The sequence below is a fragment of the Ostrea edulis genome, chromosome 4, assembly GCF_947568905.1.
Source record: "Ostrea edulis chromosome 4, xbOstEdul1.1, whole genome shotgun sequence".
In the NCBI taxonomy this organism is placed as follows: domain Eukaryota; kingdom Metazoa; phylum Mollusca; class Bivalvia; order Ostreida; family Ostreidae; genus Ostrea; species Ostrea edulis.
Window position 1 is genome coordinate 1252716 of NC_079167.1, and position 16567 is coordinate 1269282.

General features: G+C 36.1%; 3 protein-coding genes and 2 pseudogenes across 3 annotated transcripts; 2 read left to right on the top strand and 3 right to left on the bottom strand.

Moving 5' to 3' along the window:
- Window positions 1-53: 53 nt before the first annotated feature.
- Window positions 54-4411, top strand: LOC125671887 (histone H2B-like; annotated as a pseudogene).
- LOC125671886 (histone H3-like) lies at window positions 3800-9829 on the bottom strand. Its single transcript, XM_056161572.1, has 2 exons — window positions 8609-9829; window positions 3800-6212 (listed from the first exon to the last, which is right to left on the bottom strand). The coding sequence occupies exons 1-2, from the start codon at window positions 9038-9040 to the stop codon at window positions 5874-5876; spliced, it is 771 nt and encodes a 256-aa protein (XP_056017547.1). The 5' UTR covers window positions 9041-9829; the 3' UTR covers window positions 3800-5873.
- LOC125671894 (histone H4) lies at window positions 3848-4447 on the bottom strand. The gene has a single exon (XM_056161571.1). It carries the CDS (start codon window positions 4375-4377, stop codon window positions 4066-4068), a length of 312 nt encoding a protein of 103 aa, XP_056017546.1. The 5' UTR covers window positions 4378-4447; the 3' UTR covers window positions 3848-4065.
- A 4528-nt stretch (window positions 9830-14357) lies between the features above and the next one.
- LOC125671892 (histone H2A-beta, sperm) lies at window positions 14358-15258 on the bottom strand. Its single transcript, XM_048907880.2, is given in 2 exon segments — window positions 14358-14885; window positions 14888-15258. Coding segments are annotated over 2 exon segments (411 nt in total). The 5' UTR covers window positions 15227-15258; the 3' UTR covers window positions 14358-14813.
- A 57-nt stretch (window positions 15259-15315) lies between these two features.
- Window positions 15316-16497, top strand: LOC130054459 (histone H2B-like; annotated as a pseudogene).
- Window positions 16498-16567: the final 70 nt, after the last annotated feature.

The window sequence follows — 16567 nt, forward strand, 5'->3', positions numbered from 1 at the left end:
ACGAATAGCCCTCGTACGCAATACATCAACCTTTTTAAACACGCAGTCGGATTCAACTGCCAGCCAATCGTGGCCATCGTGTTTCTCGTACCTTGGCGCACACCGAACGAATCAATGTTTACAAGGAGGTCCGTAATACGCTTATCCGCCGTTATCCGACCGTGTAATATAAATAGCAGAGCGGCCATTTGTTCCACACATAGTTTACTTGTAAACATGCCACCTAAAGCCGGATCGAAAGGAGCTAAGAAAGCCGCCACTAAGGCGAAGACCCAGAAAACTGGGGACAAGAAGAGGCGCAGGAAGAGGAGGGAATCCTATGCCATCTACATTTACAAAGTCCTGAAGCAGGTCCACCCAGACACTGGCGTTTCCAGCAAAGCTATGAGCATCATGAACTCGTTTGTCAATGACATTTTCGAGAGAATCGCCGCTGAAGCTTCCCGCCTGGCCCACTACAACAAACGCTCAACCATCACCAGCAGAGAAATCCAGACCGCTGTCCGACTTCTCTTGCCCGGTGAATTGGCCAAGCACGCCGTCTCTGAGGGTACCAAGGCTGTCACCAAGTACACCAGCAGCAAGTAAACTCAGCAAGGACTTGAACCTCATACTCAAACGGCCCTTTTCAGGGCCACACAAATTTTTCGAAAAGATGCCTTTTATAACAATGCATTGAGAAACGTTTATTGGTTGACATTGCATATCTACAAAATATGCATAGAATATGATTTATTTCCAAATTAGGGCCCTCTCGGGCATACATGATTGTTAACATTTCAAATGTGCAATGACGATAAAAAGAAAAACAAAACAAGAGTAAAATCTGCACTATTAGTATGAGCAATGTTCATACATGAGACGTTTGAACATGATAATCTTATTTGCATTATATGTAAGTACCATCTTGTATCCTAATGCAAAACAGTAAGAAATACACATAGGGAAAAAATATATATATATATATAGAGAGAGAGAGATCTATATATATACATGTACATAACAACTCTACATGTAATAATAGTAAAGGTAGTAAAGTACATATGATTAACTCCACTGTAATGCAAAAGATACCACGGGACGGTGCATTGGTACTAGATCAACATGTCATGTTTATAATGAGTGCATATGTGCAATATGGTTTCATATGGTTCACACATAATATACAGTAATACTAGTAGTATGAGCTTAGACAATGTACATAACATGAGACATTACTTGATGTAATATATGTAAGTACCACCGTGTATCCTAATGCAAAACAGTCAGAAATACACACAGGAAGAAAATAACAATATATGCAATGACACATAATAATAGTAAAAGGCACGTAGTACAAGTACATATGATTGAATGGAATGCAAAAGATACCACGGGACGGTGCATTGGTACTAAGTCAACATGTCATGTTTACAAGGAGTGCATAATTATGTATAAACATATTGGTTTGAACTTTCACATGTTTCATTTTATATTGCTTCTTTAATCAAATCGCAAAGGGCTACAAGTACATCAGTATTTTCACAATTGAGTAACCATATTAATCTATTCATGTTGTCAAGACTGGAAAAATGTTCACATTGTTGTTTTATAATTTCATACATGTTCTGCCTGAGTGAGTTATAAGTTAAACATTCAAAAATTAGATGAATTTCATCACCAATTTTACAAGAAGAACACTTTGTGCAAAATCTTAAATGTCTAGGGATTCCTGAATAACGACCTCGTTCTACTGGTAAATTGTGCGCTGATGTACGTAATCTTGCAAGTGTTCTACGTTGTGCAGGTGGTAAGAGTGTTAAGTAGTTTTCAAAAACAAAATTAGTTTTAAATTTAACATAAGTTTCAAGTTTTCCATATTGTAAACTTCTGATATGTCCCCATTCTTTCAAATAATGATTGCATAACAATTCCTTACATTTTTTCTTAAAAATTGATAGGTTATTGATTGCAATATGACTGTTTCTAATTCCAACAATTCCAAATAACTTTTGCACCACACCATAGTACCATGACTGCGATTTTAATGTACAAGCATTATGCTTACTTTGCATGTATGCAGCATTTAGTAGAGAAAAAGAAGTACCCAGATTTTCTAATCTGTTTACATATTTTATTATATTTTTCACTACATCAAAATGTAATGGAAACCTACCAAGTTCGGATAGTGTTGCAAAGTTTGAACTTTTTCTATGAAGACCTAGAATAAATTTACAGAATTTTACATGGAGGTTTTCACATTTTAATTTAGAGTAAAAATCATGTAAGGAGATATCATTGCGATTGAAAAAAGAAGGGCGATTAAAAATTCCCCAAATCTCACTGCCGTAAAGTAAAATTGGCTTGATATACAAGTGTACTATGTGTTGAAACTACACACTGTACTCTATTGAAATGGAATTCAAGACCAGCCATTCAGAATACACAAACAAACAAATGTATATCTCATTGTGTTCATTTTCAACTGCATACATTTCATCACTTATTGTGATAGCTTTGTTTGTAACTTTAACCAGTCATTGATAAAATTGACACTAAGATGAAGATGTTATCAAAATAAACATTTTGGCTCTGTTGAATATATAGCATTATAGAGAAATATTGATATTAACAAAAAAGTTTCTAGTAAGTCTTATTTTCTGTCATTGAAATAGTAAATCACAGTTTTATGACAGCTAATAGTATAGAATAGTATTTATTACCAACTCAGGGCCCAAATGAGCATAAACATGTAATTCAAAGTATATAATTGTTGATACAAGTAAAGACGATACACAGTAAAGAGTAATACACTCATTGGAGGCATTTTAAGTTTCGCATGTAGGCATTGATCAGTACTCAGTTGATACATGTGTGTTTTCCCTAGTGCAATATATAATATGCCTGATACATCAACAAGAGGCAGCAAGAGTCGGTGCTATTTAAAGGATAGAAAACAGAAACATGTAGAATAAACAGATACACACATTATTATATGAAATGTTGAATCGCATGTGTAAGATTATATTTAAAAAATGCACATGTCCCCCAACAGGCCCTTAATAGGTGAATTGATAATGATAGTCTCTTTATGAATCCAATCTTGGAAAAAAAGTTTGTACAACATCTTTCATGCGACTGCATATTGTGTATTGGTTTATATTGTGTAGGTGTGCCACGCATCAGTATCTCACGGTTTGCAATTACTTTCCAGTTACAATGTACAGAATTAGTAAATGCATATGTTACGAAAGTCAACTGTCACCAAAGGGTAAACTAGATACCCATGTTAATTAAGATGAAAGCATATATTACATTTACTTTGCCTTCCACAGAGGAATCTGCTAAATAGAAAGTCTTGAGTTTGCTATTTCAGCATTCCTAGCAATAAAAGAGTTTGTATAAAAAAAGAAGAAAAAAGAAAAACATGTTTAGGACATTTGTGACGGCAAGAAGCAATAACATATATCTATAATCAATTTAATTTAACATGTGCCTACATGGTATGCATTTTAAAATATCTATAGTACTAATTAGTACTTTGTATACCGTGACGTGGGATATTTTGTAATACGGGGGTTATCACAATATTATCAGCTGCTTTTTAAGTCTTCGTTTTGTCTCCTTCATGTGTAACATGTTCAAATCATTTGTTATTGTGTGATAAATAAAGAATCCATCTAGATAAATGTGTGCGATATATATATTACCATGCTCACAATGTAAATTTATTGGGAGTATAGGATTTGCATGGTCAGCCTTTCTGCTCCATAATGATCTTGGATATCATTTGGTTGTTTGTTAACATAAACCTACAAAGTTGTGGTGTAGTCTGACTATTTACTTGATATGAAAAGAAATCCAAGTATCAAATTGAAATCTCTTCACTGCAAATGAAACATGTTAACCACAAAGTGCATACCTTTTCTTAACAAGTTGTATGCCAATTTGTTAACTAAAAGTACAATACAGGGTAACCGTTTCTCTTGATAACGTTTCATAGAGGCGTCTTTTCAAAGAATTTGGTGGCCGTTATAACGGCCGTTTTGTTTTTGCGCTGGGATGCACAAACGGTGACAAGAGTATCTAACCACCGAATCCGTAAAGGGTGCGTCCCTGTCTCTTGAGGGCGTAGACAACATCCATGGCTGTGACTGTCTTTCTCTTGGCGTGCTCGGTGTAGGTGACAGCATCACGAATCACGTTCTCAAGGAAAACTTTCAACACACCACGGGTCTCCTCGTAAATGAGTCCAGAGATACGTTTGACTCCACCTCTACGTGCAAGACGACGGATGGCGGGCTTGGTAATACCCTGGATGTTATCTCTAAGGACTTTCCTGTGACGCTTGGCGCCCCCCTTTCCAAGACCTTTTCCTCCTTTGCCTCTTCCTGACATGATTGCTGATCAATAGACAAGTGCTGAATGACCTGACAAATTGAGAAATTGCTGGTTTACATAGCCCTAATTGACGACCCGTTAGAGCGCATAATACCTTGAAACTTCGGCTAGTCGATTGTCGTGTCCGAAGAAGCGCTGTTAACTACATCTTGATTGGTTCTCGCTAAACGCGCCTACCTGTGTTTGTTTACATTTCTCTTGCATAGTATACTAGTATACAAGTATTTATTTATTTTGATAGCAATATAATATTTTATCTACGCACACATTTGAGATTTCCTAGCTTAGTTACTGTTCTGTTTTTTTTTTTAAATCATCGTTTTGTTTTCCTTTTAATTAACACACAACAATAGCATTTGTTTTTATTAGGGTAATTAATATGAAAACATGGCTCACAACTGTGAAAGTCTACTATACTATATCCAAAAAACAACAACAAAAAAAGGGGGAGAGAAAAGGTAAATAATAAAGATAATCCATTATTAATCAAGCTAAGCAAATTTCTACTCAACATGTTGAAAATAAGAAATATTATATCTGTGCAAGTTGAAAAAGAAATTCAAGCCCTTTGTTAGACTGTATGTATGGTCTCCTGATATAAAATGTTATGACATGTTAATTCATCAATTAAGGACCCTCAAGGGGGTGGGGGTGTACAGATTAACTAGTAATTAATTACAATATAAATAAATAACAATCCTGGGGATATATTATTACTGTCAGAGTTCACATTTCTGCACTGCACACATTTAACACGGTGTTACACGTGTAATACTGATTTCAGACAAGATTTGAATTAACATAATGAAATATACGATGTTCTGTGATTATATACGCAAGAATGTAATACGAAGTGAAGATTTCATTGACCTCTCAGAATAATCATGACCCCCCTAACGTCTACATATTTCTACATCTGGGTTTTTATTGATATATTTTGTTGTTGTTATAGATTTTCTCCGTGCGCTATTGATGCTAGCTATTATTTGAACCCCTTTCTCTTATTAATGCATGCTTTACATGCCCTCAAAAGCCCCGAGTTGGTTGAATGAAATACCGTAGTATCTGACCCTTCTAGAATTAAGGTAGGTTGTTTTAGTGTGTACTACAGACTACCGATGTCTCTATGTATGCGTTCTTAGTACGTTCTATACAGCTATTCTCTAGGTTTGTTGTGTACTTTCCTGCTGACAAGGATTTTCAATGTGCATTTGTTGTCATCTATACAATTGATGCTCTGCAATGTATACTACTGTTTTGTACGTGTTCACATTCGCAGCATTTAGTTTCATTACTGAAGTTGCGTTAAAACTTCTTATTTTACAGAAATTTACCAGACTTGGGTCAAGTAGTTTGTGGTAGTAGGGTTATGCATGTCATTCAGTCATACTTTATTCACGACAAGTTTCTTGATCAAGAGCAATATGAAGGCATCTTTTCGAAAGAATTAGGTGGCCGTGAAAACGGCCGTTTTGAGTGTCACACGAGTGAAATTAAGCTCGCTCGCCACGGATACGTCTGGCAAGCTGGATATCCTTGGGCATGATGGTCACCCTCTTGGCGTGGATAGCGCACAAGTTGGTATCCTCAAAAAGTCCTACAAGGTAGGCCTCGCTAGCTTCCTGAAGGGCCATAACGGCAGAGCTCTGGAAACGCAGATCGGTCTTGAAGTCCTGTGCAATTTCACGGACCAGACGCTGGAATGGGAGTTTCCTGATGAGAAGCTCAGTGCTTTTCTGGTACCGTCTGATCTCACGAAGAGCGACAGTTCCTGGCCTGTATCTGTGGGGCTTCTTGACGCCACCGGTGGCTGGGGCGCTCTTACGGGCGGCCTTAGTAGCCAACTGTTTTCGTGGGGCTTTGCCTCCAGTAGATTTTCTTGCGGTCTGCTTTGTACGTGCCATCTTCTCCAATTATTCGGATAGAATTAACTGCCCGATCGGAAACACTAGAGTTTATAAGCAAATTGAAATCGGCGCTCTCATATCTTACGACACTTGTCATTGGTTAAGCGGTTCAGAAAGACACTCTGCGATTAGCCGCTGGTATGCAGCGTTGATTGGTCTTGACTTGGGACATTTCAATCCACATTTTGCACAGAATTCATAAACTTGTAAAAAAAAAAAAAAAAAAAAAAGAAAAGAAAAACAGTGAAGGGGATGGGGTGTTACAAGGGATTTCAGGGTACAATTGTAAACATTTATTTGTGGATACAAAAGTATGGACAGACAAGTAAATGTTAAAAACATTTAAAAGGAGATGCATTTATTTATTTATTCACCAGTTAAGGACCCTCAGTGAGCATACACAATTTTATTATATTCATTATAAACACATGATATCATATACTTATAGATACACACACCGTACATATACATGTATACATAAACACATATATACACATACATTTATACACATACATGATTGTATACACACATACATGTACATATGTAAAGGACTTCTATATTAACATTGATCTGAAATTGGCTCATAACAACATAGAATGAAAATGCACAGCACAACAAGGATGCAATGTGGGAAGTAAAAGTGAAACAGTATAAAATGCTGTCCTGAATGCAGAGCTAGGTACCAAGGGACAGTGCTTTGTGCCCAGTCGATCAGACTGGCAGTCTTCTACCATAAGTATTTAAAATATGTACATGTACTAAGAACTTTTGGAATCTGGGATATTTCAATAGCACATAAATATACATAATATCATATTAATACTAAATTTTGTATATTTATCATGTGCAATTGAAATATCCCAGATTCCCAAAGTTCTTAGTACATGTATACGTACGTATGTACATACATACATTCATTCGTACATAGAATTTTGTTTTGAAGTCTTCCTTTCTCACCTGTTTGTATATTTTGCACCGATACATATAAATATAGTTTAAATCAATGATTACCAAATTTGTAACCTGAACATTTAACAAAGAGGTTGCAAAATAGTTATTTGACAAAAGCAGACCTCAAATATATTTGGATAGAGATGATATATGACATTGCATTCTTACTAGAATAATCATAATTCTTGGAATTCAAGAAACACCCAATAAAAAAAAAGTCATTAAATTTTTGTTTGTTTTCACTTAATAATAGTTGTGACTAACATCATTGTCATAGGATTTGATGTTATTAGTACTAGTTAGTTGTGACTACTGACTTTTTCGGACAGCTTTGTGAATTTCAAGACCCCAAATCATTCCAGAATATCCTAGACTACTGTTACATCCTAACAAAAATCACTCCTCTATATAAATCTTGAACAACATTGAGGCTATGAAGTTGATGTACACATGAAGTGAGCGAGTCTCTGGACAACAGAGAACTGTTTAAAATGTGTAAATCCTTATTTCATTTTGAAGACTAAATTAGACGTGTGAGAATTACAACTTACTCTTAGAGGTGATGTGTCGTCACTCTGTTCCTAACAAAGAAAGAACCCCATTTTTTCACTTTTAGACACTGATCAGACATTTCTAGTTGACTAAAGTCTGAAAACATTGTTACACACATGAAACATTGCATTATGAGAGTGAATTATGTGTAGTCCTGCCAAACCTGGACTGTATACAAATCAAGTACTGAAATAAAAGTCCACGGATGATACTTTTAATTTTTGTTTTCTTATCGGACAATAAACCGAATGAAAACAATCAAGCCATTGGATGTATAAGAAATGCATATATATATATATATGAATGTTTCAATTCAGCTAGCTTTACTCAAACGAATGAGGACTCAATGATGCAGGTACTGTACTATGTTGTCATAATTCACCGGTCTCCATCTTATTTCTTACCCTACAGCTTTAGGAAGGGAGAGTTGATAAATCAGATAAAAAAATGTCATGTTGTTTGTAAAAGCGTGGGTTAGTTTCCTCTCCCTCCCCTCTTTTAACTGAATGCCATGCAGGACAAGTAAATCAAAGTATGAAAACATTAAAACAGCTTGAATCAGTATTCACTTAAATGACGTAGAAACGCATTTCTCTCACACGTGTAAGAACAGCATCTTTTCTAAAAATGTTGGTAGCCCTAAAAAGGGCTTTTGTTTGGTGAGTAAAGACTCTGTGCAGGAATATTGCAAAGACTGCTTATTTCTTGGCGGCGGCCTTCTTGGGGGTCTTGGATTTTTTGGCGGCGGGCTTCTTGGGGGCCTTGGCTGCGGGCTTCTTGGGGGACTTTGCTGCCGCCTTCTTCTTGGGAGTCCTGGCCTTCTTGGGTGCGGCTGGTTTCTTTGGCGTCTTCTTCACTTTTTTCTCTACGGCCGCCTTCTTGGGCTTGGCAGCAGCCTTCTTAGGTTTGGCAGCCTTTGGTTTGGCTACTTTCTTGGCTTTAGGCTTCTGCTCAGCCTTGGGCTTATCTCCAAGCTTGAAGGAGCCACTGGCACCTTTACCCTTGGCTTGCTTCAAAGCACCCTTTTTGACTCCATTCTTAAGGGCCATTTTGAGGTGGGCATTGATGGAGTTGACGTCATTACCCACTTTATAATTGGCCATCAGGTGCTTAAGAATGGCTTGTTTAGAAGATCCACCACGCTCTTTCAGTGACCCGAGGGCAGCCTTGATCATGTCGATGTATTTTGGGTGCGCTGCGGGCACCTTGGGCTTGGAAACCTTTTTCGCGGGAGCTGCGGTATCTGCCATGTTTTCGAACGATGCGAGAACGGTAAATAATAGTCGATCGGAACGCACTCACTGTTTTGTTTACATCAAGCGCCGACCTCCTTGAAAACATCCAATCTGTTCGAGTCGATCGGTATGTGTATTGTGTTGTTTAGATGTGCTTTGATGTTAGTCTTGGCATTGGAGTTGCGCTTCAACAATGGAATATCCGCCGGATATGTTATCGGAACCCCCTGGTCTACATTCCCCCCTGTCATTCTATTTACTTACATATTGGGCTTTGCCAAACTACAGCAGTCAAAATCCAGAAATATAGACACCTCAACCGGCGATTTGCAAGTCCGTTCATTCATTAAAATTGGGTAATTTTTTCCAGTGGCCGATAACAAATATCACTGTTGCTTGATTTCCTTTCAAAGCTTGAAAGAAGGCACGCTCGTTTTCCTTTTGCTGTAGAAAACATCATGTCGGTCAGAATTTTTGAAAAACATCCGGGGGTCGTACACATCGGGTATCAAAAGCGAGCGGTAGACATTAACGATTGCGTAGAACGATTTGGAATGGGCTTACACAATATTAAGAACACAAGCACACGCCTAAAACAAAACAAAAATCCTGATCTATTTACTTTACTATAGAAATATATACAATCTTTCTGGAAAGAAAATCACCTCTCTTCTATATGCGGATGATCTTGTACTGCTTTCAGAAAACCAAAATGGACTACAAAACAAACTAAACTTACTTGAAAAATATTGCAACGATTGGTGCTTAGAAATTAATACCAATAAGACAAAAGTAGTCATTTTTAATAAAAGCGGACACCTAATTAAAGAAAATTTTATGTTCGGTAACATATGTATTGAATGTACTAACAAATATAAATATCTAGGAGTAATATTATCCTTCAAGGAAGCAAAATCTGATCTATACAATAAAGCTCTTAAGGCCTCATTCAAACTTTATAAAGACATCAAATCTATCGATCCACCAATTAAAACATTTTTGCATCTTTTTGACCATATGGTAAAACCCATCGCCTTGTATGGCTGCGAGATATGGGGAACACTTTCAACATGCATGCTGGAAAAAGACAGAGATTTATATGATATCTTTAAAAATTGGGAGGTAGAAAACCTGAATATTAAGTTTTGTAAACATCTACTGGGTGCCGGTAAAAGAAGTACTAATATTGCAATAATCTCTGAATTGGGTAGATATCCTATGTTCTGCTCTATAATCCAAAGTATTTTACTATATTGGCATAGACTCAAGAATTGCCCAGAACCATCCCTGTTATACAGTGCTTATACAGAGAATATCAATCTGAATTCATATAATATAAATTGTTGGTACAAAAACGTTAATCATTTTAAGGAAAAAATGGGCATTTTGGTACCCAATTGTAAAAATCTCAAATTCTCATTTTTCAAAAAACAATTGAAGAATCAGGTACGGAAACAATTTTTACTTTACTGATCAAAACGACGTGAAGAGGGTCAGAAATCAGGAAAACTCACAACATATTTTTTGTATAAAGAAAACTTTACTATGGAAAGTTATATATTTTTAGAATCCCTAGAATTAAGAAAAACTATATTAGTCTATATGTAGATTTCGAATTAGTACACATGACCTTCGAATTGAAAGAGGAAGATATGAATTTACAAAATCCAATTCTGGCCAGAAGATTTCTTTAGAAAGAAACAAAAGAATATGTGAATTATGTAACCTTAATTGTGTTGAAGATGAATTTCATTTCCTTACTGATTGTCCATTCTATGTTGAAGAGAGAAATATGTTTTTTAATGGTATCTACAAGCTCAACAAAAATTTTATCTATCGAACAAATAAGAACAAATTTACTTGGTTAATGATTAATGAAGACAAACCAGTAATTGTCAAATTGAGTGAATATTTAGTGCAAACTTTCAGAAAAAGAAGTGATGCTTTAAAACTGCAAAAATCATTATAGTTTATTATTCATATATTGGTACAATACTGATACTGTCCATCTACTTGTATATATACATGATTAGCAATTCATATATGTATGTACTTGTGTCCCCAACATGCTGCATCCACATGCAGTTTGCAGTCTCTGTAACCTGTAGTTAATGTTGTAAACTTTCTTTCTTTTTTGAATTTCCTTCTTTATAAACTGTCTTACTGTTATGCCCTCTGGGTCCAAAATTGGAATAAACTTATCTTATCTTATCTTATCTATACAACACAACATAAGATATTTGCTTTGATTTATGATTTAAAAGAAAAACGTTAATCCTTGTTTACACATACCTTTTATAAATAATGCCTGTATTCAATAAAAATTACACAGATGAAATGTACAAATGACCAATCTTGATGTTTTGATTTTAAATGAAGTGTAATTAAACTGGTTGTTTGTTTGTTTACTTTGTTTTTGTTTCTTTTTTATGTTTGTTGTTGTTGTGAGTTTCTTTTCTATTTTTTTTTTTTTTTTTTTTTTTTGCTTTTGTTTTTTGGTTTGTTTGTTTAGTTTTCTTCCAATTATTATGTAAGTGCTATGCTACGAGGTTATCGTAAGAGTGATTAGATCTTTCCACTATAGATACATAATATATATATATATACAGTGTGCGAAACTAACTTTAAAGTCCTATAAACTTTCGGTCCATAGTCATTTTATTTCCTATAGACCACAACAAATTCCTATAGACCAAAATTTAACATGCAATATTCATTGTTATTAAAAAATAAATAATTGATACAAATTCGGTTTGGCAATTTGTTCATAGTCTAATTATATTCTTTTTCAATTGCATGCACGGCAAGCTTTTCAATTAGAATTTCGTTTTCTTTTTCATTTTGTTCCAGCTCAGTTTCACTATCTGATTCTTCATCCAAGTCACGTACTTCTACTACCTTTCGTTTTCTCATGATTTTCTACGACTTTGGCCTTGCTGGAACTTGTAATGACCGCTTTCCGTTTGATTCAAGTGCGTGCATCTTTCACGTATTTTTAAAACCATCTAAAAGGACATTGCGAATTTGCACGAAAATGGCGTACATTGAAGTAAATATCAAATTGAATAATCTGATTCGAATGATTTGTAATTACATTGGGGAACATTTTATTACAGCTAAGGGGTAAACAGAAACATTGGCGTACTACATATAAACTGGTCCCGCTTCTCATAGATATGTTAAATAAGCAACAGAGAACCAGTTATTTACTCAGAATTCCTATAGACAAGTTGGTCTATAGCTATTTTGATTGTTATAGACCGACTCGATTTTCTATAGACAATTGTCTATCGGTCCATGGTTAATTTCGCACACTGTATACATATGATATATAGAGCCACTTTTACGCTAATTTGTGAGTAGGGATCAATTCACTTATATTGAGCTGTACACAATACGCACACAACATCAAAAATGTAAAAGAAATGATAAATTTAGGTGCTATATTATCAATTGAAGTTTCAGAAGGTGACACATGATCCAAACTCGGGAAAGGTTTCAGGACATGTTTACGATTTGCCTATACTTTTCTGTTTTAATAGTAATAGCTCTGTTTGTTTAAAAGGTTTCGATAAAACAAAGAGGTTTCAAATTAAAACAATCTTAAAAATCAGGTTTATCCTATAAGCAGGCAATAAAACGTACGTATGGGATGATAAAAAAAATTAGTTTAAACTTTATTTCATTTGAATAAATCAATATATGTATATACACAATACGTTATATGCACACAGGATTCGGAATCAAGTTGTATATAGCAACTTATATTAATCCGTTTCCTTGAATCTAAAACTTTGAATGGTAAATGTGCATTTGCCCGCTGCACATGACAAAAATGACAACGAGGAAGTAAAGAAAAATGAAAGGAAAAAAATCTAACAAGTAAATAGATCATCATTGGAAGAGATGTTATGACCTAAGTTCATCAGAAATGGATATACAATAACTTCCAAACAAGAAATTCCACCACTCTACACATAAAAGCGGAAGTCGATGAGATTAAGCTACATATCTTTTGGATGATGCACATGCATATAATGAAACTATTTTTAATATAGAAATTATTTTTAGTAAAGTCTCCATGTACAAGGATATTTACAGTTATTGGTCTTAATGGATCAATAAATTTATTCAAGTAAAAAGTGTGTTGTTGTTTCGATTTTTCCACAGGCACAATATGGATTATCTATTACATGTATGTGTTTCGCGAATAGGTGAGATTTAAGAGTACTAATTACAGTTGTATGTGTGGTATTTGTCCGTTGCGTTTGCACGGTGCAAATACAATGATTTCTAATGTTCTTAAAGTTCGATCATTTGCCAGGATCAATAGTTCTTTTTGCAATAGTATGTACTCGTTTTCGTCTACGAATGAGTGTTATTTAATGAGGGGGAATCTGATTTTCTAACGAAAGAAAGAAGTCGAGTTAGACCATTTCATGTACCCGTTTGACTTGTTGGACAAAGTAAGCATCACACCCAGTGTGAAATTTCTAGACCCAGTCGAACGTGTTCATGTGAAATTAATCACCGAAACTGAAAATCGTTTTTCAAGAAAGTTGTCGGTTTATACGGAGGGCGTTTTCCTGTGTACGTCAAAGTTTAAAATAAATACGATATATATATTTGAGCATACCATTTGCGGAGGAAAGGGGTTCGAAAACCCATGGATCGAATGTATTCAGAAAATGTTCAACAAATGTTTAGTATTTATATGAACCAAAAATAAATTCTTCATGCTTATAAATAAAGTCGTCATTTTGCGACAAAGTACAGTATTTTTTTTATAAAACACTTTTTTTTTTATATATGACTGCTTCATGTATAAAGATATAAGAAAGAAATATTACCCTTTGAACATCTACAATTCAGATGAAGATATATCAAAGGAAAACCACTGTAAAGTACTATGCAACCCTGTCAATGTCGTTCATGTCAGAAGATTGTGTGAATTTTTACATGAATGTTTTGAATTGCGCACCCAAAGTAAAGTGCTATAACTCATTAACTACATTTAATTTATGTTGATATGCAATACTAAATTGCATACATGCAGTCTAATATCACAGGTACATGTCAAATATATACTTGTATTTACATATATGTAAATGAACTGTTAGTATTTAGTTTGTTGTCATTATATATCTCATATTGTGTAACAGGATTGGTGAATCCATAAATAAATTGAGCATATTTCGGAGATAAAACAATTCGGCCAGGATAGTGATATTTTGTTTGCGGATATATTTACAATCCATGTACCAGGATCGTCTCCAAAGATTTTGTTCTCTTTCCATTTTTTTATATTGCCCCATCACATGATGATCACCCTATCTAATGTCAGGTAGCTCCATGTCTACCTCTATTTCTCACATTCATACTGGTACAAAATCATTTCCTTTGTGGCTTTTCGTCTATGTAAATTAAAAGCAAGAATGACCACGTGAAAATATACGATCACTCGCCCTGTACTTCAAAAGTTTTGGCACCCTTGTTTTACTCTTCCATTGACAAACTACAGAGCTGGTTGAGAAAAATAAAAAAAAGAATGCAAATAAAAACTCATTTCCTTTTGGTATTTCCATGATTTCTCAATGAAGTCCAAAGGAGTGAGGACAATTTATATAGCGCTTTTTTTGCGCCTTGAAATGTATGAATGACTGCAAATATTGTCATCCCCATTTCTCAGTGAGCATTGAATGTAAGATTAGACTGCCATTCTTGACATTTCGATGCTTATAGAAGTGTCTTTTCAAAAAAGGTTGGTGGCCGTGAAAACGGCCGTTTGTTATAGGTCCTGCACGCAGACTTTGTACTTCTTTACTTGCTGGCGGGTTTCTGGGTCTTCTTGGGGAGGAGCACGGCCTGGATGTTGGGCAGGACACCACCCTGGGCGATAGTCACGCCGGACAGAAGTTTGTTCAACTCCTCGTCGTTGCGGATGGCCAGCTGCAGGTGACGGGGAATGATTCTGGACTTCTTGTTGTCACGGGCGGCGTTGCCTGCCAATTCCAAGACTTCGGCGGCCAAGTACTCCAGAACGGCGGCCAGGTACACGGGGGCGCCGGCTCCCACTCTCTCGGCGTAGTTCCCCTTCCTCAGCAGACGGTGGATACGACCCACGGGAAACTGAAGTCCCGCACGGGAGGATCGGCTCTTTGCCTTTCCCTTCACTTTGCCTCCTTTACCACGTCCTGACATCTTGATTCAATACGGTGCGCTGACGAAATCAAAGCAACGAATAGCCCTCGTACGCAATACATCAACCTTTTTAAACACGCAGTCGGATTCAACTGCCAGCCAATCGTGGCCATCGTGTTTCTCGTACCTTGGCGCACACCGAACGAATCAATGTTTACAAGGAGGTCCGTAATACGCTTATCCGCCGTTATCCGACCGTGTAATATAAATAGCAGAGCTGCCATTTGTTCCACACATAGTTTATTTGTAAACATGCCACCTAAAGCCGGATCGAAAGGAGCTAAGAAAGCCGCCACTAAGGCGAAGACCCAGAAAACTGGGGACAAGAAGAGGCGCAGGAAGAGGAGGGAATCCTATGCCATCTACATTTACAAAGTCCTGAAGCAGGTCCACCCAGACACTGGCGTTTCCAGCAAAGCTATGAGCATCATGAACTCGTTTGTCAATGACATTTTCGAGAGAATCGCCGCTGAAGCTTCCCGCCTGGCCCACTACAACAAACGCTCAACCATCACCAGCAGAGAAATCCAGACCGCTGTCCGACTTCTCTTGCCCGGTGAATTGGCCAAGCACGCCGTCTCTGAGGGTACCAAGGCTGTCACCAAGTACACCAGCAGCAAGTAAACTCAGCAAGGACTTGAACCTCAAACTCAAACGGCCCTTTTCAGGGCCACACAATTTTTTCGAAAAGATGCCTTTTATAACAATGCATTGAGAAACGTTTATTGGTTGACATTGCATATCTACAAAATATGCATACACACAAGTGTACTATGTGTGTTGAAACTACACAATGTACTATATTGAAATGGAATTCAAGACCAACCATTCAGAATACACACTCAAACAAATGTATATCTCATTGTGTTCATTTTCAACTGCATACATTTCATCACTTATTGTGATAGCTTTGTTTGTAACTTTAACCAGTCATTGATAAAATTGAAACTAAGATGAAGATGTTATCAAAATACACATTTTGGCTCTGTTGAATATATAGCATTATAGAGAAATATTGATATTCACAAAAAAGTTTCTAAGTCTTATTTTCTGTCATTGAAATAGTAAATCACAGTTTTGCAGCACCCAACACCCAAATGACAGCTAATAGTATAGAATAGTATTTATTACCAACTCAGGGCCCAAATGAGCATAAACATGTAATTCAAAGTATATAATTGTTGATACAAGTAAAGACGATACACAGTAAAGAGTAATACACTCATTGGAGGCATTTTAAGTTTCGCATGTAGGCATTGATCAGTACTCAGTTGATACATGTGTGTTTTCCCTAGTGCAATATATAATATGTCTGATACATCAACAAGAGGCAGCAAGAGT